Below are 26,144 nucleotides of genomic sequence, written 5' to 3'. Positions count from 1 at the left end.
AAGAGAGCGGTGAAGTGCCACACTGCTCTGGCAGGCTGCTGGCAGTACACTCCTTAGGCTCCCAGATGTGGGCTCCGCTCAGGCCCTTCCAGCTTCCAGCGAGCCGTTCCATCGTCACCGACATCATGGACATCGTTGCATCTGTGATGTCAACAGAACTGAGACTTTGGTGACAGTCTCTATTTTTTGTAAAAATTTTTATTTAAGTTCTAGGCCAACACAGCTTTAATATGACATCTTAAATAACCATTGCCATTGAGTCGATTCTGACTCACAGCAACTCTGGAAGACAGAGTAGAACTGCTCCATAGGGTTTCCAAGGAGCGGTTGGCGGATTCGAACTGCCAACCTTTTGGTTAGCAGCCGAGCTCTTAACCACTGCACCACCAGGGCTCCTCATCTTAAATAGTGCTTGCTGAAACGATAATAGAAAATTCTACAAATCGCTACTAATTAAGTACAGAATTCCTTAAAAAGTGTGAGTCTCTTTGACTGGTCCTGGGAAGGCAGGTGTCACTGTCTCTAAGTAATGAGTCAGAGGTATTGACCCAGTGGGGGTGTCCCCTGAGAAGGGCACTGTGTGCAGCCAAAGGAAAAGGCTCGCTGGTCCACCCCCGGCTGAGACCTGAGAGGCTTGTCTTGGGACTTTCCACGTCCCCAGCCCAGTGACTTCAGGAGTGACATTGTCCCTCTCACCCTCTCTCGGTAGTTTGACTTCACGTTTGTGGAAGTTTATCGTGTTAAGAAGTTCCAGTTCACATCGAAGCACCTGGAGGACGAGGACAGCGACCTCAGGGAGGGCAGCAAGAAGCGGTTTGGGCAACTCTGCAGGGACCACCCCGCGTGCTGCTGCACCGCCTCCAACAGCTCCTGGAACTGTGACGGGGAGGTTCTGAGCAACTCTGCCATCGAGGTCAGGTGAGCACAGGCAGGTGGCCAGGTGAGCATAGTGTCCCTCCAGCCAGGTGAGTGCAGGCAGGTGGTCAGGTGAGCACAGGCAGTACCTGTGGTCAGATGAGTGCAGGTCTGCTCTCACACCAGGTGAGCACAGATGGACCCTCAGGCCAGGTGAGCACAGGTGGGCCCCCAGGACAGGTGAGGGCAACTGGGTGGTCAGGTGAGTGCTGGTGGGTGGTCAGGTGACCACAGGCAGGTGGACAGGTGAGTGCAGGTGGGTGGTCAGGTAAGTGAAGGCAGGTGGTCAGGTGAGCACAGGCAGTACCTGTGGTCAGATGAGTCCAGGCCTGCCCTCACACCAGGTGAGCACAGGTGGATCCTCAGGCCAGGTTTGCACAGATGTGCCCCCAGGTCAGGTGAACCAGTTGAGCCCTCAGGCCAGTTAAGGGCAGGCGGGTGGTCAGGTGAACACAGTATCCCTCCAGTCAGGTGAGCACAGACAGATGGTCAGGTGAGTGCAGGCAGGTGGTCAGGTGAACACAGGTGGGTGGTCAGGTGAGCACAGTATTCCTCTGGCCAGGTGAGTGCAGGCAGGTAGGTGAGTGTAGGCGGGTAGTCAGGTAAGTGCAGGTAGGTGGTCAGGTGAGCTCAGGCAGACCCTTGGGCCAAGTGAGCCAGTTGGGCCCTCAGGCCAGGTGAGGGCAGGCAGGCCCTCCGGTCACCTGCCTGCATCCACTGAGCCAGCTGAGTCACTATGTGTCCCCACGGACGTGTGCCACAGGAGAGCAAGGCACCAAGTGCTCCCGGAGCTGTGGTGACGCCTGCGTCTTACAGTCTAGAACACAGACGCTAACAGTGCACTGTAAATGGGCTTTTTTGTTTCCGTTATGAAATCTGGGGTGAGATAGCATTATCTTAGTTTTGGGAAGACTCTAGGGTGTCTAGCCAGGCTGCATTCTGTTTTGCAGGTAGTTGTCATGGGTTTGTTTTTAATTGTGGTAAATCCATAGGTAACAAAACACTTGCCATTTCCACACTCCTCGCATGTGAAGTTCACTGTCAGAGGCTGTTGACTCCTCTCCCATGTGTTCCTTTGTCCCCACCGCCCACCCCCGGCGCTCCACCCTGGCACTGGCACTGGTCTCTGGCCTGGCATTCTCATTCGTCTTCTAGCTAAAGAACAAAAGAGAACCACCTTCAGGACATTTTCTAAGTCCTGGGCTTGCTGTATCCAGCCGGACAAGGTCCCAGCCCTCAAGGAGCCCCCGTCCCAGCATAGACCACAGCCTGGCCACAGGGACGTGGCGGGGCATGGGGTAGAAGAAGGTGAGGAAGAGCAGGGGAAGGAAGCCGGGTTCCTAGAGGCACGTGGCCAAGGAAGATAGGGAGTTGGTGTGGCCTGCAAGCGTGCCCAGGGAGTTTGGAGCCGTGAGGCTGGTTAGATTGGCCCAGGGAGAACCAGAGGGGCTGGAGCCTGGAGGCCCCACCTGCCACCTTGCCCCCTTGTGCCCAGGTAGAGAAGCCCAGAGGACACTTGTGTGGAACCTGGGGACACTGAGAGGCCCGAGCACCCAGCACACCCAGGCCTGGCCCTGCTGGAGTCTGCCATGCCTGCTCCCTGATCTGCCTGGCCAAGTGGGGAAATGATGACCTTCCCAAACTCCTAGGGGCCCATTGTGTTTCGTTCTGGAAATCTGTAATGGGGTGAATTATATTACATAACCAGATGAAACAGGCACACAAAGAAAGGTCGTTTCTTCTTTGGTTTTTTTTTTTTATATGGGATCGAAAGTTAATGATTTGAAAAGACACAATAAACTCGAAGTTGTTTACAAAAAAGGGTGTTAAACTGGGTGTGGGTGAGAAACTCGTATGAGGCCGGAGGACACTGTAGAAGTCTAGAGGGTTCTGTACAGCTCACTTTGCACCTGGCTCAAGCTATGAGTCGGAATCGACTCAATGGCACTAGGTTCTAAGGTCTTGGTCTGCTTTACCGAAACCAAACCTGGCACTCGCTGACCATGCGTTGGGGGTCCAGATTACATGAGAAGGATGGCGAGGGGGCCCACCAGTGCCCCGCTCCCCCAACACTGGACAGTGGGGAACGCGTGTACCCTGATGTTGAAGCGGAAGTATCTAAGGTCGTGGGCGTGCCACTGTCTGATGGCGCCCCACTTTCGATGTGACGTCCAGTCGTGGCCCAGGTGCAGGGTCGAGACGCTCTGCCACCAGCGCCCACACAAGCTGATGGAGTGGGGCTCTCAGACCTCGAGGTCGTGTGTCTGATGCTCCTGGATGGGCCACCACCATCTGGGCTGTTGCTGCTTTGGTCAGGACCCGGTTAGCAGGGAGCGATTGCCCGCCCCACTCAGGAGGATTACAGAAAACCCACTGAGACCGTTGTACACTCAGGACTCGGCTCTGTTGACTCATCTTACAAGGAAATGGGTAACATTTGATGACGGCTTACATTTGTACTAAAGAAATAGGAGACGTTAAAAATTCGGAGAGGCATTCTTTTAAGAAATACAGCTCACATGTTTTGAACAGTGAATGATGTCATTATAGGATTCGTATTACTCACAGATTTCTGAGTCGTCATCGATATCATTCGGTGTAATGAAAGGTGCTCTCGTGTGTGGGGCAGGCCCCGCAGGCAGGGACCCAGGAGCCCACTCAGATCACCCGAGCCAAGTCTTCGTCCCGGAGCTTGCTGTTGTAGAAGGCACGGTCCCCTGCAGGGGGCTGGGACCCCAGCGTCAAACTCCAGGGACTGCCTCAGCGTGGGGCCCACCAGGAGGGAGTGCCCCATCCTTCTTCCTTTCCTCCCTCCCTCCCTCTCTTTTTTCTTTTTTTTAATGTAAATATACAGTAAAACCTGTAAGAGGCGGAACCATGTAAGGCAGAAACCTGTCAGAGAAGGAAAACGCAAATATTTTCCACTAAAACGACTGATAGAAAAGTGGTAAGACTGCAGCCTGTCAAAGGTGGAAAACTTGTGAGACGCAGAAAAACAAGGCAGTCCCATCACGTTGCGGCTCTTACAGATTGCACTGTTTATGTAACAAGTCTCGAGCCTTTCAGCATTCTTTGTGCCCACAATTCAGTGACGTTAGTTCTTGCCCACTCTCTCTCCACGATGATTCTCACACATCTCTGTGTGCAGGTGCTGCCAGCTCTGAGGCCTCACCCGCACCCTGGGCACCCGCTTTTTCTGCAAATTACTGAAACGAGAGCATGGGCTGAATGGGGGTCTGTCACTGTGAGGAGTTAGTGAGCAGGGTTTGGGATTAGTCCTGGCCCCATGTGGCTCTCCTTGGCTCCCCAGTGCACAAAATGGGGGGCTCAGAGGGTAAGTGGGTCACTGCAACCCCTGACCCACAGGTGACGGGCCCAGGGCTGGTCCACGGTTAGGGGAGCCTCCGCCTTCGACCCCGGCCAGGTGTGGGGCTCTCTGGGCTGCAGGTGGAGGGACCCACAAGGCTTCAGATGTGGCTGTTTGCTCTGCAGGGTCCACTGCCAGCTGGTTCGGCTCTTTGCACGGGGGATTGAAGAGAATCCAAAGCAAGCATCGCACGGCTGAGGCCCCTGACGCCCCATCCACGTTGCTGCCGCCCCAGGGCAAGTGTGGGAGCAACTGAAGGAAACGGCGACCGACCAGTTATGGCGATATATGCATTCTAGAACTCTAGACGTTTATTTTTGATAGTTCAATCTTGATTTCAGGAAAGGACCTGTGGTCAGCAATGTCCTGTATATGTTTGGCATCTTGAGTTCCTTGTGACTCCTTGGGCTGGGCTTCACGTGACCGATCCGCAGAGGTAGGGGCGTTGCTCCGTAGATTTCAACAACGCCAGCCGCACAGATTTTCAAACGGCCACACTTAGTGGCTCCTCTGCAGTACTCTTAGGAACGTGATAATAGGAGCGCACGCCACTGAGGCTGCCCCATCCGGGCACGAGGTGGCCACAAGGCCTCTCTGGCCAGGCACGAGACTTGTCCTGTAGTTGTTTGTGGTCAAGTTCTGGAAGGCAGTGGATTCTCCGCCTTCCTTTTATCTTCACCTTAGGTTATGACCACAGTGTGACCGCTTGGTCCTTCCTGCACTCTGCAACTACAATGCAACACGGTCCTGCTGGAGGCGACCTCAAAGCTTTAGGCCGTTTCAGTGTAAGGCAGGCACTAGGCACTAGGAGTCAGAAGATTTTATCCTTAAAACCTCAGCCCTTGCTTTCAACCTAGTCTGGCTTCTGAGACAATTCAGCCGGCAGCAGGAGCCCCGGGGTTCACTCTGTAAACAGGTGCCAGGAGCTGGGGCTCCATAAACAGGGACTCGGCCGCGGGGGCAGTTTGTAAAGTGCTAGCCAGGTTTTTACCGTCACGAATGGAGAACACCGATGCTGTACATCGACAAGAGGTAGATGGTACAGCTAGGCTTTGCGAGGGAAACGGGAAGAAGCTGGCATTCGACAGGTAAAAAAAATGCGCCTTGTGATTCTTTGTGAACTTGAGACACGAGCATCCTGCCCCAGGCAGGGCACACGTTCCAGCCACGGGGGGGCTGTGGGGCCGGCTCCGGAGCCCCGCGGGTCTGCGTTTTTCCTTTCTTCATACTCATTCCTGTGTATTTATTGAACGTTCCATCCTTTTCAGCCAGAACTGTCAGTGGCGTCTTCATTGTCTGTGTTTTGTCCCTGTCCTGACTGATCTCTCACCTCCTGCTAAAGCACGTGGGTGTAGGCTAGCTAGAGGAGACCCCCCTGAAAACATTCCTGCTCAAACCCATGGCCACTTCTCAGTCGTGTCTCTGTCTTGTGTTATTTTTATCCATGCCCGTAGGCATGGTGAAGTGTCTGTAAAATAATTTGAAATACAGCGAGAGGCAGCTTGAACTCTGGTTTGCAGGGAGGTGACTGTTACAGGAGGGCTGTCCTGCAATGCTGACGGGGTGGATGTCACAGGTGAAGCAGTGTGTCCCTCTAACACTGTCCTGAGACTCCATTCAGAGCGGTTTACGTTGTCACGTGGACGCCAAGGTTCCTGCTGCAGCATTTTGGCCTGCCCCGGTCAGGATAAAGGGCAGGTCTCCGGCATTGTTCACGGACCACGTGATCGGATGGTTGCACAGAAAGCAGCTGTTTCTGGTCTGAATGCTTTGCTCCTGGGTGGAGGCCGGCAGCTCCCTGGGAGCAGGCAGTGGCGGCCGGGGTCCCCGGAGCCCCGAGCAGCACTGGCATACGGGGTAGAGGACACGCAGCACACGGTCCTTCCCAGGACCACAGGGTCAGGCACAGTGTCACTCCCAGCCCCGAGTGGGCTGCGGGAAGAGGGTTCCTGGGGGTGCTGTGGAGCCCTGGGAGCCCTGGTGTTGCCCCTTGAAATTGTGTTACTTTGCAGGGTCCCCCAAAGATTCCTCGAAGCCTTTATCGTCCCCGGCAAATTTTTCCAATGCATGGCCCACCCTAAAATCCACTGCCAATTGTAGAGACAGGGCCCAGGCAAAGAGTCAGCATTTTACGCTCAACAAGATACCCCCGGCCATGCCGAGGGGCCAGTTTTGGCATAGCTCTGGTGTTCTCACCAACTGCATACTGACATTCAAAAGGGCAAACCTAGAAACTTCTCTGGGCTCATGGCAGGATTCCCCGAGCCCCCAGGTGACCTGCACACGGGGCAGGAGGTGACCCCTCAGACAGGCCTAATCAAAGGCTCCAGCCCTCATGTATCCTCACTTAGCTGGAATAGCCACAACACAGTCGTTCATAGTTTTAAAAGAAAGCAAGCAAGAAAAGTGACGGTTAGATATGAGAACATAGGGTCACTTAGAAGGTTTAGTCTACGTTTTGATGAACTTCCTTGCTCATTGGTGCAAAAAAAACTAGGCAGCAGTCAGCCCAGGACTTTCCGCTTCTCCTGATGAGGAGCGGAGAGCCTTGTAAGCTGTCCCCGAGTCACGAGGGGCACAGATTTGACTTGTCCCTTAATGCAATCTTGTACGACAGGGAAGTGTTGGTGGGGAAAAGGTTGCTTAATTTTCTTTCAAATCTTGCTGGTTTCAAGATTAGAAAATGGCACATTTGACCTGATACATTTGAGAAGACAAAAATAAAGTTACTTTGGGCAGAGTTTGGCTTTTTTCCTTTCTTTTATAAATCCTCGTCATTTTCGAAGCGTAGTGTTTTCTATGGAAACGTCCATCTACACTTTAAAGAGCCAGGATAAACAGAACAATGGCGCACCCTCCACGCACACCGAGAAACTGAACTTCACGGGAAGCTCCCTGCCCCCCCTCGGAGGCAACTGCCATCATGGAATTTGAGTTTATCGGGTCCTGGCTTTTCCCCACGTTCTCATTCTCTGACAGTCTGCCGTTTGGCCTCACGGGTGTTGCACTTTCTAAAACAGTGATTGCACTGAGTGTCGTTTTCCCTAACTTGGGATGCACCCACGTGGGCGTGCAGAGCTGGGGGCTTCGTGACTCTGCTGGGCAGTGGTAGCCCAGCCCGGTGAGCTGTGAACTTCCAGGCAGACACCATCATCCATTCTTCTCTGGGGCCTTGGCGTTGTTTCTGGCTGGTCCAATGCTAGACATGGGCAGTAGAGGGCGCTGGAGGGACACTGGTTCAGGGCTGCGTGCTGGCAGCGGGCGGCTCACAAAAGGTGGATTCCAGAGAGTCCCATCAGCACAGCCCCTTACCACCCTCTCTGGCAGGGGCTTCTAGACCCTTCCTCGGTGTTCTGCCTCAGTCAGGGGGTGGTGGCTGCCCCCTCCATCTGTGATTCCTGTAGTCCGTGCAGTTACCTTACCCTTTGATAGGGGGCAAGGAGCCATGGTGGGGCAATGGTCAAGCGCTTGGCTGCTAACTGAAAAGTTGGCAGTTCAAACCCACCCAGCAGCTTTGGGGGAGAAAGACCTGCTGATCTGCTCCTGTAAAGACTACAGCCTAGGAAATCCTATGGGGCAGTTGTCACATGGGGTTGCTGCTATGAGTGGAAATAGACTCGACGACAGCACCCAACGAGTGGGGGGCAATGGTTGTTAGTGGTAGAATCCTTGCCTTCCGTGTGGGAGACCCTGGTTCAATCCCCAGTCAGTGCAGCTACCACCTGTCCGTCAGAGGAGGTTGGCGTGTTGCTGTAACGCTGAACAAGTTTCAGTGGAGCTTCCAGACTGTAGGAAGAAAGGGCTGGCGACCCACTTCCAAAAAATAAGCCAGTGAAAACTGCGGATCACAGCAGTCCGATCCCCATCTGATCACGGGGTGGCGGAGACTCAGGCAGCATTTCATCCCATCGTGCGCGGGCAGCCATGAGTCGGCCGACTTGACAGCAGCTAACAGCCCCTTAGTTTCCCCTCCCTTGACTCCTATCCCTGTGTAGTTCACAATCCTTTGAACTTTCCCCGTTTAATTTCATACACTGTGTGGGCCCAGCCTCCCAACTGGACCCTGACAGGATGCTTTCAACTTTTCATCGGTTTGCTAAATTATTTTTAAAATCATGGATGGATGCCAGTTCATACCAAATGCTTTTTGTTTCTGTATCTCTTGAGACAAATCGTATTGATTCCGTTTCCTTTAACTGTTAATGCAAATGAGACCGATTTTCCGATGGCAAGTTAACCTCGCGTTTCTGGAACAAGCCCGGCCTGCTCGTGACGCATCAGCCTGTTTTACAGGATGCTGTGTTTGCTTTGCTGGTATTTTATTTGAGGGTTTTTTTTTTTTTTTATGTATAATCACTTAGCCCATAATTTTCTGTTCTCACAGTTTTCTTGGCAGGTTTTGGTAGCAAAGGTATTCTCGCCACAGAAAATGGAGCTGTCCTTACTTAGTCTATAGTCTGGTATACCAAGAAAAAACAAATCCGTTGCCTTCGAGTCAATTCCTACTCATAGCAACCCTGTAGGACAGAGTAGAACTGCCCCATTGGGTTTCCAAGGATCAGCTGGTGGATTTGAACTGCCAACCTTCAGGTTAGTAGACGTAGCTCGCCATAGCTCTTAACCACCATGCCACCAGGACTCTGTTCAGTTCACAGACGTTTTGAAATTTATTGGCATAAAATTATTTTTCATAACCTCTTTAACATCTCATGTCTCTAGCTACATCACCTTTTAAAATCCTAACACTGTCCGCTGTGTTTTTCCTCCTCCTTTTATTAGTCTCTACAGAACTTGGTCAATTTTATTAGTCACTCGAGAGAACGAGCTTTGAATTTTATTGCCATTGCCCTTGTTTTGTAACCTTGGTTTTCTGGTATTAATTGTCCTGTATTTGTCGTGTTGCTTTGCAGTGCTTCTGTAATTGTTCCATTCGAGACATTTTCTTATTGGGGTGTGTGTGTGTGCGTGAGATCTCTTTCCTGACCCGGTAGTTTATAAGTGTTTCTTAATTTCTAAACTTTATTGGCTAGACAAAGTGGTGTGTGTGGCACACTCTGAAGTCTTTGGGATTTTGTTGGTACTTGCTTTATGCCCATCATGTGGTCAGTTTTTGAAAATGTTCTCATGTACTTGACAAGAGTATTACCCTGTTGTTGCCAGGCGCACAGCTGGATGCACAGACCCATTATACAAGGTTAATCACGGTATTCAGCCGTGCCACGTCCTATTGATTTTTTTTTGGTCTGTCATTTACTAAGATGTTGGTGGATTTGTTACTTACTGCCAATTTTGCCTTCTCTTTTTTGAGGCTAAGTCATTAGGTACAGCGGTTGAGAGTCACCCTCTCCTGCTGGTTAATGCTGAGAACACCCACCTGCAGTGTGTCCTGTCTGAGGGCAGCAGAGCATCAGCCTGGGGTCCTTTCCCTCCATGTCCCTCGTGACCTCAGTGAGCAGAGTTGGATTCGTCATCCTCCCTGGTCAGCTTGCACCCTCCTCTGTGGTCACTGTGTAGCCCTTTGGTTTTACTTATTCATTCACTCATTCAATTTATTAAATACTAGATTAAAAAAAAATAGAAAATACCTATGAAGAGAATACCTGGCCCCATACAAAACCATCCACAGCGTCATCTCCATCTGTGCTCTGGCTCCCCTCTGTCCCCCAATTTCCCCTGCCTCCACAATAAACCAATAAACCTCCTCCGATCAGCAGTCAGGGTGCTGACTTCGGCCTGAATCCTGCAGTGGGGACAGGGCCCCCACCAGGGGTTCCTGACCTGATGTCCCCCAGACCCCACTCTGTCAGCCAGATAAAGCCTCAAGGCCCCTCTCAGAGTAATGGTTTTAGTGTATAAATTAAAATCTACAGGGCTGCAAAGGAAACATAACACTGAAATGTAGTTATCAAAATATTTAAAAAAAGAAAAAAAAAAGCAGTGACATGGTTCTATGTGTGCTCCCGAATCATCTCCTGAAATGATTAAGTCCATGTAAAGCAGGCGCATGGAGGGGCAGCATTGCTCTCTGAAGCCCCTTTAGGTAGAGACCAGGCTGCTCAGGGCGATGGTGCTGGGCAAGGCAGCACCCACAACACCGCTGGGCATGAACACAGGCTGCCCAGAGACCCACCTGGCGACTGCTGCCCCCTCCTTCATGGCTTGGTTCAAGTGGTGCCTCCCCTGTGGGGCCTGCGCTGCCCACGGTCTGGTGCTCCCCACGGCCTGGCGCTCCCCACTCTGTGCCCCCACTTTTCCTTCCAGTGTGTGGTGTTCTCAGGAAGACACAAGGAGGGGGCACTGTGTGTCCACTGCAGATATAAGGCCAAGCAGATGGGACTGGCTCCATGGGGACCAGTTGCAGTGGGAGGGGCTCTCAGGGGCAAAGACTGATTGGGGGGTGGAGAGACCATGGGTTGTGCCTCAAAGAGAAGCAAGGATTGGCTGGTAGGTGCAGGAGAGGTGGGGTGCGGAGAAATTCATTTTGTTCAGAGATGGGAAAATTGCAGTGTGTTTGTATTCTTGAGAGGATCACCCAGGAGAGGGGTAATAGGGCAGCGTTCCTGAGGATGCTTGTGGCTGTCAGTGTCCTGGGGTAGTGGTCTCTTCACTGCTGTATCCCAGCACCTAAGACAGGGCCCAGTGCCTGGCGAGGCCAGCATGCACGGATGGATGGATGGATGGATATGGATGGATGGATGGATGGATGGATGGATGGATGGATGGATGGATGGATGGATGGATGGATGGATGGATGGATGGATGGATGGATGGATGGATGGATGGATGGATATGGATGGATGGATGGATGGATGGATGGATGGATGGATGGATGGATGGATGGATGGATGGATGGGAATGGATGGGAATGTGGATGAATGGAGATATAGATGGATGGGTGGAGGGATGGAAATACAGATGAATGGATGGATGGGTGAATAAGTGGATGGACAGAGTATGCGAATACACAATTTCATGAGGCCAGGCCTGTGAAGGCAGAGCTGATCCACAAGACTTGGTCCAGATCCTGCCTCCACCTCACTCTGGGGAACCAGGGCTCAGAGCTATGGGCAGCTGTGGGCTATGGGTGCCCTGGCCCAGGTCAGTGCACCACTGGGGCAGTCTCAGAGCTGGGCAGGTTCCTGCACCCCACTGTGCCCAGTGCCAGTGTGTGGAGTGGCCAAGCCACAGGGCTGCTGGGGGAGCCTGTGCCCAGGTCCGTGAACCTTCCCACCCTTCAGACCTTGGACTTTGAGGGGAGAGGAGGCTAGTACCCTCGAGGTCACAGCCACCGGCTCCTCTGCCAGAAAAAGGGATGACAAATGGTCAGTAGGTCGGGCCTGGGCAGTGTCTGTTCCCCAGAAGCTAACAGTCCCCAGGAAGGCAGGGTGCCACCTGTCGGAGGGCCAGGACCTGCATCCCAACTCAAGGTGCTGCTTCTGCCTGTCTCTGCCTGCCCCCAAGGTGACAGCCCCACTCCCCACCTCCCCATGCTGACCCTGGACGGCTCCCCGCCGTCAACCTCCGCCTTGCCACCTGACTCCCCTACTGACAATCTTCTGGAACCCTGGGCACCCTGCTCCCTGCCTCTCCATGCCCACAATCCAGCACCTTCATCCGGCCCCCTAGGTCCCTGCCTCCACCCCCCAAGACGCACTTAAATCGCATGCGTTAGCACAAGGCATTTCAGGTTTATTTAAATAAAAATTATAATTTATACAAGACTTTTTCTTTAAACAGTTTTCTTTAAAAAAATGTTACAGGGGAATTGTTTCCATGGGTTCCTCATACAGTACAATCCTTTTGTTGGACAAAAGTTACACAGGTGACGAGTATTCACAGGTCCAGAACAGACTCAAGCTTCAGACGTAAAAAAGTCAACATTCACTCTAGGTCAATGATTAGTTGTAGAAATTAAATATCGGCCCAGATTCACCCAATTCCTTAAGAACGGCCGGGCCCGCTCTCTGGCAGGAGCCCAGCGGCCCCAGAGGGCCGAGTCCGCCCTGACAAAGGCTGTCTGCCTTCACCGGCTTCCCGGGAAGGACCTGCTGCCACTGGAGAGTGTGAGACGCCGGGTCAGGCCCCATCCACCACCCCAGCTACAGCCACGTGCTGGGCCGGGGCCTCCCAGGCCATCCGTGGTGGTCAGTTTTCATTGCCCTTTCTCCTTAGAAGGGACTCCGGCTAAACCACCCACTTCTGTGCAAGAAATTAAAGCCCTCCCACAGTGGACACCCCCTACACCCCTGCCCTGCGCTCAGGGACAGAGTTCCTGCCACTTAAACAGAGGCACTTGGTGGGGTGGCACTCAGACCTTGTGGGCCTCAGCCCCCACGCTGCTGCCAGGCTTGTGGAAGGGATGTGACTGGCAGCAGGGGTCCCTGTGCAGCCGTCCCCAGGCCAGTTCGGGGCCACCCCTGCCACGCCTCAGGCACCATGGGCAGTCCCCCTGGAGTGTGATCCCACGTGTCCCCGAGGCTTCCACATAACCCTGTGTGAACCAGTCCACATGCATCCCAGGTCAGGGCCAAGCCAGGGATGCAGCGGCCCGCCTTCCTTCCCGAGCGGTTACAGGACAGGACGACGCCGACTGCCCGCCAGCTCCCCCCACCCCGCAGCCTTGTGGACCACGTCAGGTGGGGCACGTGCTTCCCCTGGCTGGCCGGTGTCACCCCCCCCCCAAAGCACTCCCTGGAACCAGCTGCGAGACCCTCAGCGCCCACGTGAGGGGGTTAACAGGCCACCACCGCCACCAGATTCCTCCCCAAGCCAGCAAATGAAGGTCGGAGGATAGGTAAAAATCACATCTGAAAAATGATACAAAAATAAGAAAAACAGCTTGCTCTCTGTAAAAAATATAATCTTCTGTTTCTTCAAAAAACGCCCTCCTGATACGCAGAAGCTCCGGATGGGTGGACATGCCAGTGGACCAAGGGGTCACTGCTCTGCTGGCCGCGTCTGCAGCCCCGCCCACCCCTTCTCCAGGGAGGCTGCCCGCCTGTCCGGAAGCCTCCAAATGGGCGTCTCCTCCTGTCCAAGCCAAATGCAGGGGTCTCAGAATAAACCCTGCCCGGGAACCGCTCCCCAGCCCCCCATCGGCCACCTTTTCCCAGGGTGTGGGAGTCATGGGAGGCTGTTTCCCGGGGAGGGCAGCGGCTGGGCACAGGTGGGCACTGGTGGACGTCAGGGTGGGAAAGCCCTGGCCCCTACCCTCTGGGCGCCAGGCGGTGACCTTCCAAGATGACCAGCACCATGGACCCAGGGACTCCTGCCTGCCCTAGTCACCCGCCCCCTTACATGGACTGGAACCCAGCCCAGAGCTGCGGTCAGCTGGGTGACTTCTCCAAGTGCCGCCAGAGCTGGGAGCGCCCCAAAGGCTGGGTGGGCGCTCCCCTGGCCTCCAAAGCAGCAAGTGTCGGGAGATGTGCTTTTTACCTAGGCGCTGCTCTGCGCCACCGCCACTCCCTCCCACCGGCTCGCGGAAGGCTCGGCCCAGAGCCGCATGCCCAAGACGAGCCCGGGTCAGCGGACGGAGCTGTGCCCCCACCAGCCCTGCCCACCCCGAGGACAAACACAGCGGGGTCCTGCTGAGGGAGGGTAAGACCGGTCAGCCCCTTTCCCTCGGTGGTCCTTGATGTCTCCTTTACCTTCCACCTCAGAGGTGGGAGCCCACACCCTGCCCCGGCTATGGCTTTGGTGGTTGGGACGCCTCCATGTTCTGAAGCCGCGGGGGACCTTCTCCATCCCGGCTGGAACCAGGAGGAGCCAGGTGTGGTGGCAGCGGAGACAGGCCTCTGCTGTCCTCCTTCACCCAGGCTTCTGAGGGACCCTCCCCCTCCATGTCCCGAATGTGCATAAAAAGTGCTTCAGGTGCCGGTGGCAGCAGCACCAGCCTGCAGACCCAGCCCCACTGGGAGGTGTCTAAGATTCGGGGCTGCACAGCAGAAACCACGGTCCGGGGTTATTGCAAAAGATCATGAGTATGTCCGATTGTTTCCACTACCACACAGTTAAAGGGCAATCCCAGCAGTGCAGGCCTTGGTACTAGCTGTCCCCGCCCGCGGCTGCTGCTGATGTGATCTTCATGTACTGGTTGAAGATGGCCTCAAACGCCTCGTCACGATGCACCATGGCCCCGAACACCAGCGGCTGGCGGGAGGGGGCCTGGTGAGCCGGCAGCCACTCGGACCCCAGACCAGCACACCAGGCCCACCTGCCCTCATCAGCAAAGGGGCTGGGGTTCAAAGGGCAGACCCACACCCACCCAGACGTGGCCTCGCCTTCTCCCCGGTCCCGAGAAGCTAATTCTGCAGTCCCCGAAAGGGCAAGTCTCCCAGGCCCAAACTCCTGAGAGCACAGCAGCTGTCTGCTGCCAGGGGGAGGCCCGAGACCCCACCCCAAGTCCTGCACCTGTCTGGCCCCTCTGAGACCCCACCCCAAGCCCTGTGCCCACCTGGCCCCCCCGAGACCCCACCCCAAGCCCTGCACTCATCTGGCCCCCCCGAGACCCCACCCCAAGCCCTGCACTCATCTGGCCCCCCCGAGGCCCCACCCCAAGCCCTGTGCCCACCCGGCCCCCCTGAGGCCCACCAGCACTTACTTTCTGGGTTGAGGGTGTCGACACTGCGATCCCCATGCCTGACCCTGGGAGGACAGAGAGGACCTTGTACTGTAAGGCAAGAGCACATGTGTCACCATGGGCCCCTCCCAGGGCTGCCTGCAGCCCTCACCGCCCCTCCACCCCCCCCCCCGCCCACCTGGGGCAGGGTCTCAGGGAGGAGCCAGGGCTTCCTGGCTGCACGGGATGGCAAAGGGCATCTCAGAGCTATCTGACTGAGACTTGCCCCCCAACCCTGCTGCCAATGGGGACAGAGCTGGCCCGAATGGGTGATGCCTAGGGCACTGCAGGTAGGGATGGGGCACAGAACACACTCCCCAGTGCTGTCACCAAAGGGCAACTGTCCCTGCTACCCAACCCCAAGGGCAGGTGAGACAGACCCTACTCCCATGGAGACCTGGAGGGAGACCTGCCACACCAACCGCTGGTGTCCACCCTCCTGGGACCTGCACCTTTACCCAGGATGCTTGGGGCCTGGAAGGAGCTGGGGGGGCCCAGCCACCTGCGTGGGGCAGGCGTGTGTGTCAGAGGGCAGGGGGCACATGGTTGGTGCGAGGCTCTGGAGTGGGTTCAGCCCCCACCCTTGTTCGCAGGTGGCCCCATGGAGCCAATCTCCTCCTCTGTCTATGGAACAAGGTCACCTGTTCCCAGCCCCCAGCCAGGCTGCACACGGGCCAGGGCACATCTAGGGTGGATATGTGCATTCTGAGGCGTCTCAGACTTAAGATGATAGCACAGGGTTATGAGCACAGCCCAGGAGTCTGACCACCTGGATGTGAACCCACCCTCCACTCCACACACACAGCCTGGGTGTGAACCCACCCCACTCCACACACACAGCCTGGGTGTGAACCCAGCCCCACTCCACACACGCAGCCTGGGTGAGAACCTGCCCTCCACTCCACACACACAGCCTGGGTGTGAACCCGCCCCCAACTCCACACAAGCAGCCTGGGTGTGAACCCGCCCTCCACTCCACACACGCAGCCTGGGTGTGAACCCACCCTCCATTCCACACAACCTGGGTGTGAACCTGCCCTCCACTCCACACATGCAGCCTGGGTGAGAACCCGCCCTCCACTCCACACAACCTGGGTGTGAACCTGCTCTCCACTCCACACAGCCTGGGTGTGAACCCGCCCTCCACTCCACACACGCAGCCTGGGTGTGAACCCGCCCTCTACTCCACACACGTAGCCTGGGTGTGAACCTGCCCTCCACTCCACACACACAGCCTGGGTGTGAACCCGCCCCCAACTCCACACAAGCAGCCTGGGTGTGAACCCGCCCTCCACTCCACACACGCAGCCTGGGTGTGAACCCACCCTCCACTCCACACAACCTGGGTGTGAACCTGCCCTCCACTCCACACATGCAGCCTGGGTGAGAACCCGCCCTCCACTCCACACAACCTGGGTGTGAACCTGCTCTCCATTCCACACAGCCTGGGTGTGAACCCGCCCTCCACTCCATACACGCAGCCTGGGTGTGAACCCGCCCTCCACTCCACATAGCCTGGGTGTGAACCCACCCCCCAATCCACACACGCAGCCTGGGTGTGAACCCACCCCCCAATCCACACACACAGCCTGGGTGTGAACCCACCCCCCACTCCACACAGCCTGGCAGGCACCCTCGCTGTGCTCCACAGGAGTGAGAGGATGTGCCTGCACACCCCCCACCCCGGCCTAGCACCGCACAGTGCAGCCAGCAGGTGCAGAGGCTCAGAGGGAGCGGAGGGAGCTCTGCATCAAGCCCCTTGAGGAGGGCATCCCGGCGCAGGCTCAGGCAATGCCTGGGGGTATCTCTGGAGCCAGCGACACTAATCTTATCCAGGTTCCAGCCTAGTCCCCAGCCTCAGGCCCCCATGGCTGCCTCTTCCTGAACCACAGGGAGCCATGGAAGCGGCCCAGCCACAGGGTGGTGGTGGGGGTGGCTGTCACACCCACCTTCTGGATGTCTGTGATGTCTGCCAGCTTGATGACTTTGTTTCGTTTTGAAGACCCGGATTTCGAGCTTTCAAAGCACAAGTAACTGAGCAGGGAGGGACGGACAGAGATGCAATCTATCAACTGGGCCACTGGGGGAGTTTCCCACACCCCCCTGCAGAGTAGCCCCCACTTCTGGTGTGACGGCTGGCCTTTCACACAGGCTTTCTCTCTTAGGTAGTTTCACAGTTAAACAAAAGCCACCGTTATATGTGAAACCTAAGATTTAGATTCCAGGAGGAGACCACGTCCCTGACGCTGGACCAGGGCACCTCCTCCACCAGTTCCTTCAGTGGAGAGGGCAGAGAGGGAGGTGAGGCCCTGGGTGGCTGCTGTGGGAGACAGAGAGGGGACACCAAGGACCCCAACAAGGCTGAGAACAGCCCCCCACCCCAGGTTCTCCCGCACCCACATCCAGGGCAGCCTCAAGGTAAGCCTTCCACACAGTCCTGTTCAGGAGAGAGAAGAAAGCTACCTCAGGCTGCTGTGCCCCCAACGGGCAGTACAAGAACCCCCTGTCCTGTGGCTGGGACCTCACTCCTCACCTCCCTAAACACCCGGAGCCCCTCACGAGCACCCCAGGCCAGTGCACCCCAGATTCACTGAGATGAGAGTATAGAGCATGTTTGGGTTCGAGGCGGGACCCTCCCCCAGAAGCTTGGATTTTTAGCAAGAACAGGGAGGCTCTTGGCAGGGGCTCCCGGACTCAGCCCCACATCAGGCAGCCCACTGCCTGGTTCTGGGTGCTCAGGCCAGGTCGGGGCCCTGGAAACTGCTCGCCAGGCCACTCGCCTGTCCAGGCGCCTCCACAAGAAGCCCCCTTGTGCTCTTCCCCCCCAGTTTCTCGGCGCCTGCCCAGCCTCACTCACTTTTCCGTCACATAGAGAACACCGTTCCGGATGTAGTCAGTGGGCATCTTGCGATCTCTGTTGATGAGGCAGCAGCGCCAGCCGCTCTCACACACTGTGGGGGTCGGGAGGGACCGTGTAAAAGGACATCTCACTGACAGTCCACCATGCGGTACCCTTACAGGAGACTGCTGTCGAGAGGTGGACCAGAGCCCTGGGCCTGCCTCTCTCAGGCAGCAGCTGGTGCTCCAGGCGGCCACAGCACCTGACGGGTCAGTGCGCCCCCGCACCCGGGAGCAGGCCCGTCGAACCTTTGTTGTCATGCACAGGCCGGGAGCATGCCCTCCCCCACCTCGTCTGCAGGGAAAGGCCCTGTGAGGCCTCCACTCCCAAACACAGGATGTGGCTGTAACCCCGAGCTTCCCAGCCGCACCCACTGGCCTCCCCTCTGACTTGGAGCTCTGGGACATGGAAGGGTCACCACTCTGTGTATGTACCCCTCCCCTGGCCCGCTGTCAGTATCTGGTGAGGTCCCCGGGCTGTGGTCAGTGTGTGGTGGTGGGGTCTCCAGCCCACAACCAGTGTCTGATCACTGCACACACACCTGCCAGTGGCCGCTCGTTCTCCGTCAGGTTAAAGATTTCATGGAAGTTGCCCTTCTTGGTGCCATGAAAGCGACCGGAATCTTCGTCTCTGCCTAGGCCAGCTGGTGCACTGGAAACACAGCTCCGCGAGGAGGTGGTCTGGAGCTGTGGACAGCAGAGGCCCTGGTCAGGCAGCGGGGAGGGACAGCTCCCACTGCAAACTCAGACAGGCTGCAGGCTTGCACTCTTGCAAACTATGGCCGGGTTGGGGTGAGGCCCCCTGAGGCCCCTGCCCGTGCCTGGCTCTAGTCACAGCCACCCCCTGTCTTCTGGGCAGAGAAGCCCCACCGCAGTGGGGGGACCCTCGCTGCCCCTCAACTTCCCTACGGCCGTCCCCACCACATGGGCTGCACTAAGCCTGCGTCCCAGCACACACCACCAAGGACAGCTGCTGCCCAGTGTGTGTCCAGCGCAAGGCATTTAAAATGGACAGTGCAGAGACCCAAACAGGTGCGGGGCAGGCCACCCAGTGCAGCAGGAAAACACCAAGCAAATTCACGGCACAGTATCAGGCCACAGGTGAGGGCTGGCACACAGGCACAGTACCTTGTCGTGGCCTGAGAGCTGGCCGGAGGGAGGTACACAGGTGGGACACGACAAGAGAGAAAGGGTCCACGTGACGTGTCAGACACACAGAGCAAAGCCGCAAGCACAGGCATGCAGGTGCCCTGCCACATGCTTCCAGTATGCTCTCTCACAGCAGTTGGGCGCAAACCCTCGGTGGGGATGGCCCCCACTGAGTAGCACATCCTCGCTCCCCCACCCTCTCCGAGAGTGACTGGGGCTCCCCAGTCTTGACCTCCAGGAAACCCCCTCCCGGCCACCCCAAGACCAAGACAGGCCTTTGTCCCCCCGATGCTGTAAGAGGAGCCTCCTGCCTTGAGGTCAGCAGACTGAGCCCCAGGCATGGAGCCATCCTGGTGGCCAGAGCCAGCCAGGCTAGCTCACCCAGCACAGGCTGCTCCACCCAGATGAGCCACCTCCAAGGCTGAGCCGCCCCAAGGCGGAGCTGCCCTGGTGGGTGAGTCCTGGCTCCAAACAGGTCTGCAGTCCTGGGACCCGGGCCGCCCACCCCACAGCTTTGCTCCCACTAACAGGACACCTTCTCCTCAGGACACTTACACACAGGACCCTGCTCACCAACATGCCCTCCTCCAGGAAGCCACCAGACCACCCTGGAGTCCCGCTGGGCCCAGGACCCCTACTCATTTGGGAGGCCTGAGGCGAGCTGTGGCCTGCTTGGGCATGGCGTATGACACCCAGAGGTGCTAGGGGCCCAGGGCAGCCCATTGGTGCCAGGGGGCCCTTCTTAGGTGCTGCTTGGCCCAGCTGCCCAAGACACCCTGCCCTGCCCGCCCAGGGTGTGCCCACTGGCCTCACTCAGGTGGAGCCCATTCCCCGTGGTGGCCACACCCACCTTCCACCCAGGGCAGCTGGCTCCTAACAGAGACACAAAGGGCAGGATGAGTCTCAGGGACAGCCATGCCCAGTAACGGGGGGCCGTCACATGCTCTGTGTTTGTTTCTAGGGCCCCAAACAATCCAGAAAACATCAGCTCCCAGATGAGTCTTGAGCTGGCACAGAACTCTGAGTCCAGAGCTGACAGGATTTTGGAGAGCCCCTCACCCTCACCCCCCGCCCGGGCCTGGCACTCACCCGGCGTGACACGGTGGCAGCACTGGCACGCTCTTTCAGCTGGGGGTCCGTAGGGAGACTCTTCCAGATGATATAGGGCGTGTCGTACTTGGCTCGGAGCCTCGGGCAGCGTTTAAAGACGAAATCGATGAGGAAAAACTTGACTCCAGCATAAAGTCCTGAAGGGGTGGAAAGCAAGCCCCTTTCACTTAGAACTCAGCAATCCTGCCTGTCTGCTCAGCGTGACAGCCCCAGCACTTTCCACAGAGGGAAGAGACAGGCCAGGGAGCCTGATCAAACCCACAGAGCAAGAGGGGGCCAGCAGGGAGGTGAGAAGCCCTGGGGGAGTCAGAGCAGAGGGGCAGTCGGAAGCAAAAAGATGAAGCAGCCGAGGGCTGAGGAGGGGTCACTTTTGAATTTGTTACCACAAACCCAGAGGGGCTCAGGCCACAGAATAAAACTCTCAGAAAAGAGAACAAACCACCGGCCACCAGGAGGCAGTGTAACTGTTCCGTGTGACACTGTACTGGTGGACACGGACATCGAGGGCTTGGCCTAACCACAGGACTGTACCACACCAAGAGAGAACCCTAAGAAAACATGGGCATCAGTTAGTAACAATGTATCAACACTGGCCCACCCATGGTAACAAACACACCTCAGAACGCTGGATGGTAATGACGGGAGAAAGAGCGTACAGGGGGGAGCGGGGAGATGGGAGCTCTCTATACTTTCTGTATAATTTTTCCGTAAACCTAAAACTGCTCTAAAAAAATTTAAAAGGCAAAAAAAGGGCCTTCAGCTGTCCGTTCCCCTGCCCACCATCCATCCAGGTATCCAGCACCAGCGGGGTTTGTGCCCAATGCTGGGGCTAAAAATGAACAAAACTGACAAAGTTCCTGCCCCCAGGAGGTCACAGTCCAGTGGCAGACAACAGATCCAATGAGTCAACAATGAACAGCACCCCCCCTCCCCGGGCCACAAGCCGCACAGCGGGCAAGGGGAGCAGGACTGTGCCAGGCAGTGACACGTTTCCACCCTGGCTGTGGGAGGGACACGCCATTGCCTAGCACCTCTGCATCCCGCTGTGTCCCCACACGCTGTGGCTGCCAGGACACAGGCCCCATCCTCACTGCAGGGCGTCTCCCTGATGACTGAAGGTGTCAAGGAAAGGCCGCATGAGGTCACCTCCCCTTCCGCCGCAGCAACACAACTGAACTGACTACTCCTCTAGGGGCACCCTGAAACCGAGTGCCCCTCCCATACCTCATCAAGTGTGAAGCCCACAGCCCGTGCTCCACTCCCTCACTGTACAGCTTGCTGGGCCACCCTGTTTGTGCTCGCCTGGCTCCCATGGCCCAAAAGAGCAAGGAGGGAGGCCTGGTGCCAGCACGAAACAGAGAGTAAAGCAAGCAGCATGGAAGTGGGTGAGGAGGGCTGCCGGAAGCTGCCATGCAATGAGGTCCTGGTCATGCCAATACCCGCATCCAGACAGCTTGGTGCCCGCTGCCCAGCCACACACCCTCTCCCTTCCAGATAATCAAATCAAGAAACGATTGTTTCAGGGTGGAGATGATCCTGGGCCCAACGCCACGTCACTGAACGCTGGCAGCTACTTCCCCAGCTCACGGGCACTGCCTGATGTCCCTGCACCCCAAACCAGGGTCCCCATTCCCAGGGGTAACCCCAAGCCCACAAGCACTCAAGGATGCTTGTCATACACCCCATGGTGACTACCTAAGAGCAGCAGCCTGGAGGCCCCAGGGTCCCACAACCCCTTCTTCTCTGTGGCAAACTAGGGGTTCTTAGAAACAAAGGACATGCCTGATGCAAGAAACACTAATCGTGTCTTGGAGGCCCTGAGGGGTGCAAACAGCTAAAGCGCTCAGCTGCTAACCTAAAGGCTGCAGTTCGAGTCTACCCAGGGGTGTCTTGGAAGAAAAGCCTAGGGATCTATCTGAAAAATCAGCCATTGAAAACCCTACTGCTAAGACTCAGCGGCACTGGGTTTTCAGAGCACATTTCTACTCTGACACACACGGGGTCACTGTGAGTCGGAGACAAGGATCCACGGCAACCAATAAAAATCATGTCTCTAGGTCCAGTGGTTAAGACCTCAGACTGCTAGCCCAAAGGTCAGCAGTTCAAATCCACTGGATGCTCCTTGGAAACCCTATGGGGCAGTTCTACTCTGTCCTACAGGGTCGCTATGAATCGAAATTGACTCAATGGCAACAGGTTTTTTTTCAAGGTCCAGATTTAGCCATCTGACAACGTGATTGGATGAGGCACAGGAGGCCCAGCCTGCCTGCGGCAGAACGCCAGTGTGAATTAACCCTGTATGCGACATTCACAGACACTGGCCGGGAAGCAGACACCGCTGTCCCCTCCTTGTATCATATGTACCCGCGCGGTGGTTCTGATGGACAGCCAAAAGGCGAGACACCTGCCCTTACCCATGGCGAGCCCCACGAGGCGGTAGGAGAAGAAGCAGGAGGCGAGGAAGGCGGCCCACAGTGCGACGTACAGCTTCTGCGTGATCTCGGGCTGCACCCACATGAACAGGCTGGAAGGGAGAGGGGAGGCTCAGCGGACGGCGGGCCCCACCGCACCGCCGGGTCGGGCTGAGACTTACTTCTTGATCTTTTCCAGGATGTCGGCCATCTTGCCAAAGAGGTTCTGTGCGAAGACGAAACCATGATTGTAGCACACGTGACATGGGGCAAACAGACAACCGGGGGGCGAGACCACGGGCTGGCCGCAACCGAGAGACACCAGCTGTGCCAACCCCACCCTGTGGTCCTGGCCAGCCTCATGGCCCGGGAGGAGGTGACATGTCTGGTCAGTGTTCCGACACTGGCAAGGACAGCCCAGGCCGGGTCCCTCCAGGAGCTCAGCTCTAGACTAGCTCAGGCTTCATCAGGGGGCCCACCCTCCAAACCAAAGCTGCTGCAGATGTGGAGTGGGCTGCTTGTCTGTGAGAGACCCTCCCCCCACCCCGCACACATGAGTCAGCTTTCAATCAGCCAACAGCGGGCCTAGAGCTGGGGGTGCTTAGGGCCCGAGCATCAGCCACCGCCTAGATGGGACCATCAGGGACCACCTCCCATGGCTGGCCCAGTGGCCATACCTGGGCCTTCTGGGCCACGTCCAGCACCAGCTGGAACTTCTCGGACACAGTCAAGTCTTCTTTGGGAGGTTCCTTCAGTCAAATGGGAAAGAGAATTTCCACTGAAAATTACCGACAAAAACAGTCGGTGGCCCTTCCCACCCCAAGGACCTGGTGGCAACTCTGGTATGCCCAAACAGCCAGAGGACCTGGGCACAAGGAGGCCAGTGGGCGGGATTCCCAGTGGCTGTCCACATGCCCCAAGCCAGGGTCCTCTGGAAACCTCCAGGCCCTTCCACACAGCTGCCACTGACTGGGGAGACGGGGATGCCCTGTGCCCTCACAGGACTCACCACAACTTCGGACACTTCCGGAACAATGCTCCACTGTATCCTCCAGCCCCTGTACACAAGGAGCCACTGCTCAGTTACAGGTGACATCATACCCCCGTCTCCCATGCTCCTAACCAGGGAGGGGGCACCCTGAATGCTCCTTAGGTGCCGGCAGAGGGGAGAGGGCGGCTTCTGACACCCCCGCCTTGGCTGGGAGCCTCCAGGGCCCCTTCCTGATTCCTGGGAGTGGAGGGTCCAGTTCACCTTCCCTGGCCCTCCTCTGGGTTCTGGGGGCCCACGTTCAAGTGTAGCCAGTGGGAGTGGGAGGGGAGCATTTCAACACAAATTCATTGAAAGCAGTCACAGCAAGTCCTTTGGCTAACCGGACCTCAGCGCTGGGTACTGCTGACCCCTTCCAGAGTATTTAAGTCCTTTTTTCTAGGGAAAAAACGCAAATGAGATATAGAATGACCCAGAAAAATTTAAAAAAATTTTTTTAATTAGCTTATACAAATGTGGAATTTTGAAAGGCTGAGTAAAAATGTGGAATGCAGGGGTACCCATCTTCAGACTGAAGGGTCCAGGAGAAGTTCACTCCACCGGGCAGCCACCAGCCAATAAACCCCCAAAAGTGCCCAGGAGTCAGGAAACACGGCTAGTCTGGTGACGGGTCTTCCTGGATACTGGTTTCCCCAGAGCCAGGAAACATGGCCCGTCTGGAGACAGGTCCTCATGGGGGCTGGTTCCCACAGGGCCAGGGAACATGGCCCGTCTGGGCACAAGTCTTCACAAGGGCTGGTTCCCACAGGGCTGGCCAATACAGCCCGTCTGGGGACAGGTCCTCACAGGGGCTGGTTCCCACAAGCTCCACCTATACCCTTATTGTGGGAGGGCGTGTGCTCATGGGAGCATGAACAGAATAGCACTGACTCAATGAACTGTTGACGTGGTGGCGGAAAACGTTTGCAGCGGCAAATACCCCGTCTATGAACCACTGGCATTCGCTCTGGATCTCAACTATGTCTTGTTCGTCTCACACCATGAGCCTCCCGGGAACCCCCCTGATATGGATTAAGTTGTGTCCCAAAAATACGTGTTGTAAATCCTCACCTCTATGCCAGTGGTTATAACCCCATGTGGGAATGGGTTATATTTGTTATGTTAATGAGGCAGGATCAGTGTAGGGTGTACCTTGAGTCAATCTCTTTTGAGATATAAAACAGATTAGACAAATAAGCAAGGAAGCAGAGATGGGGGAAGAGAGATGCCAGGCCACATGAAGATCACCCAGGTCCAAAAACCAAAACCAAACCAGTTGCCATTGACTCGATTCTGACTCATAGCGACCCTACAGGACAGAGTAGAACTGCCCAGAACAGAAGCTCAAAGAGACAAGGACCTTCCTCCAGAGCCAACAGACAGAAAGTCTTTCCCCAGCACAGACTCCTGAATTTGGATTTCTAGTCTCGGGTCCTGGGGGCACAATGGTTAAGTGTTCAGCTGTTAACCAAAAGGTCGGCACAGGTACTCCTTGGAAACCCTATGGGGCAGTTCTACTCTGTCCTGTAGGGTTGCTATGAGTCGGAATCGACTTGACGGCGATGGGTTTGGTTGGTTTTTAAACTTTGAGAAAATAAGCGTCTGCTTGTTAAAGGCACCCACTTGCGGTACCTCTGTCACAGCAGCACTAGATAACTAAGACATTCGTGGAGAACAGAGCCTCTGCGATGGTATTGGCCCGCCTGCTGGGCCACCAGAAACGTCCCTGCCCAACCACAGCCCAGTGCGGGGAGCAGGCACTGGCCTCTGAAGCTGGGGGCCTGGACATATCTCTACCTGGGGGTGTGGAACCAGTCGGGGTTGCATCAGGGTATCGTCCAGCACCCTGCCTGGGTATTATCAAGGCTAACAGGGGACTCCCCGACATCAGTGCTGCTGAGGAGCTGGCCCAGCACCCCTCCTGCCACACTGTCTGCGAAGATACTGGGAGATGCCACGGCCAGGCATCCCATGGGATGAAGCCGCCACACAGCAGCACCGCTCACCTACCTGGCGATGAGGTAATTGAGGGACAACCTCAGGATTGCCAGAAACAAGAACATGGGGATGGCCCAGCCATGCCATACAGCATTCATGTACACCTGCAGATGGAGGGAGACAGGCGGGAGGGTTAGTCACCCCAACACACACGGGCCACGCGCACTCCTCCTTCCTCCCTCCCCAGGCAGTCCCGAGGAGCCCAGCTGGCAGGACAGTGCTGAGCGGGGCCAGGCCCCTGCATCTCTGCAGTGACTCAGATACAGGAACGATGGGGATGCCAGAAGAAGGCTGTGTCCTTGGTTCGGGCTACAGGGGGAGGGGAAACCACTAAGGGGTGGTGGGAGAACATATCGCAGAGGACAGGCAGGAGGCTCAACGTCTGCGGGGGCAGTTGCTGGGCTTGGCCGAGATCAGCAAGAGGTGCCGACTGCACAGAGGGTCCCAAACAGCCCAGTACACACAGGGTCCCAAATAGCCCAGCCCACACAGGGTCCTGAATGGCCCAGCCTATATAGGGTTCCTGGCCCAGCTCACACAGGGTCCCGGCCCAGCCCAGACCACATGGAGTCCCATATGGCCCAGCCTATATAGAGGTCCCAGCCCAGTCCACATGGGGTCCTGAAAAGCCCAACCCAGACGGGGTCCCGG

At 56.4% G+C, this 26,144-nt stretch overlaps 2 protein-coding genes across 7 annotated transcripts in view; one reads left to right on the top strand and one right to left on the bottom strand.

Annotated features, from left to right (window-relative positions):
* The window catches only part of CERK (ceramide kinase), a 68,731-nt gene extending 61,709 nt beyond the window's left edge, over nucleotides 1–7,022 (top strand). Inside the window, exons 12-13 of the mRNA XM_049884680.1 lie at nucleotides 710–918; nucleotides 4,408–7,022. Coding sequence (XP_049740637.1) covers nucleotides 710–918; nucleotides 4,408–4,480 — 282 coding nt within the window. The 3' untranslated portion in view covers nucleotides 4,481–7,022. The remainder of the gene's footprint in view (nucleotides 1–709; nucleotides 919–4,407) is intronic.
* Nucleotides 7,023–11,866: 4,844 nt separating this feature from the next.
* Nucleotides 11,867–26,144, bottom strand: part of GRAMD4 (GRAM domain containing 4) — a 100,743-nt gene continuing 86,465 nt past the window's right edge. For 4 of the 6 annotated variants that reach the window (XM_049884672.1, XM_049884678.1, XM_049884677.1 and 1 more), the window contains exons 9-19: nucleotides 25,506–25,597; nucleotides 23,478–23,526; nucleotides 23,146–23,217; nucleotides 22,651–22,694; nucleotides 22,472–22,581; nucleotides 20,037–20,194; nucleotides 18,341–18,485; nucleotides 17,758–17,851; nucleotides 16,850–16,934; nucleotides 14,883–14,951; nucleotides 11,869–14,431 (exon numbers count right to left, since the gene is read on the bottom strand). In XM_049884672.1, the coding sequence (XP_049740629.1) occupies nucleotides 14,327–14,431; nucleotides 14,883–14,951; nucleotides 16,850–16,934; nucleotides 17,758–17,851; nucleotides 18,341–18,485; nucleotides 20,037–20,194; nucleotides 22,472–22,581; nucleotides 22,651–22,694; nucleotides 23,146–23,217; nucleotides 23,478–23,526; nucleotides 25,506–25,597 (1,023 nt within the window). In that variant the 3' untranslated portion in view covers nucleotides 11,869–14,326. Of the gene's footprint in view, nucleotides 14,432–14,882; nucleotides 14,952–16,849; nucleotides 16,935–17,757; nucleotides 17,852–18,340; nucleotides 18,486–20,036; nucleotides 20,195–22,471; nucleotides 22,582–22,650; nucleotides 22,695–23,145; nucleotides 23,218–23,477; nucleotides 23,527–25,505; nucleotides 25,598–26,144 lie in introns of all 6 variants that reach the window. The other 2 variants (XM_049884679.1, XM_049884675.1) reach the window with 2 other exon arrangements.

This window comes from Elephas maximus, chromosome 4, assembly GCF_024166365.1.
Source record: "Elephas maximus indicus isolate mEleMax1 chromosome 4, mEleMax1 primary haplotype, whole genome shotgun sequence".
Classification (NCBI taxonomy): domain Eukaryota; kingdom Metazoa; phylum Chordata; class Mammalia; order Proboscidea; family Elephantidae; genus Elephas; species Elephas maximus.
This window is presented reverse-complemented; position numbering and strand designations above follow the sequence as displayed.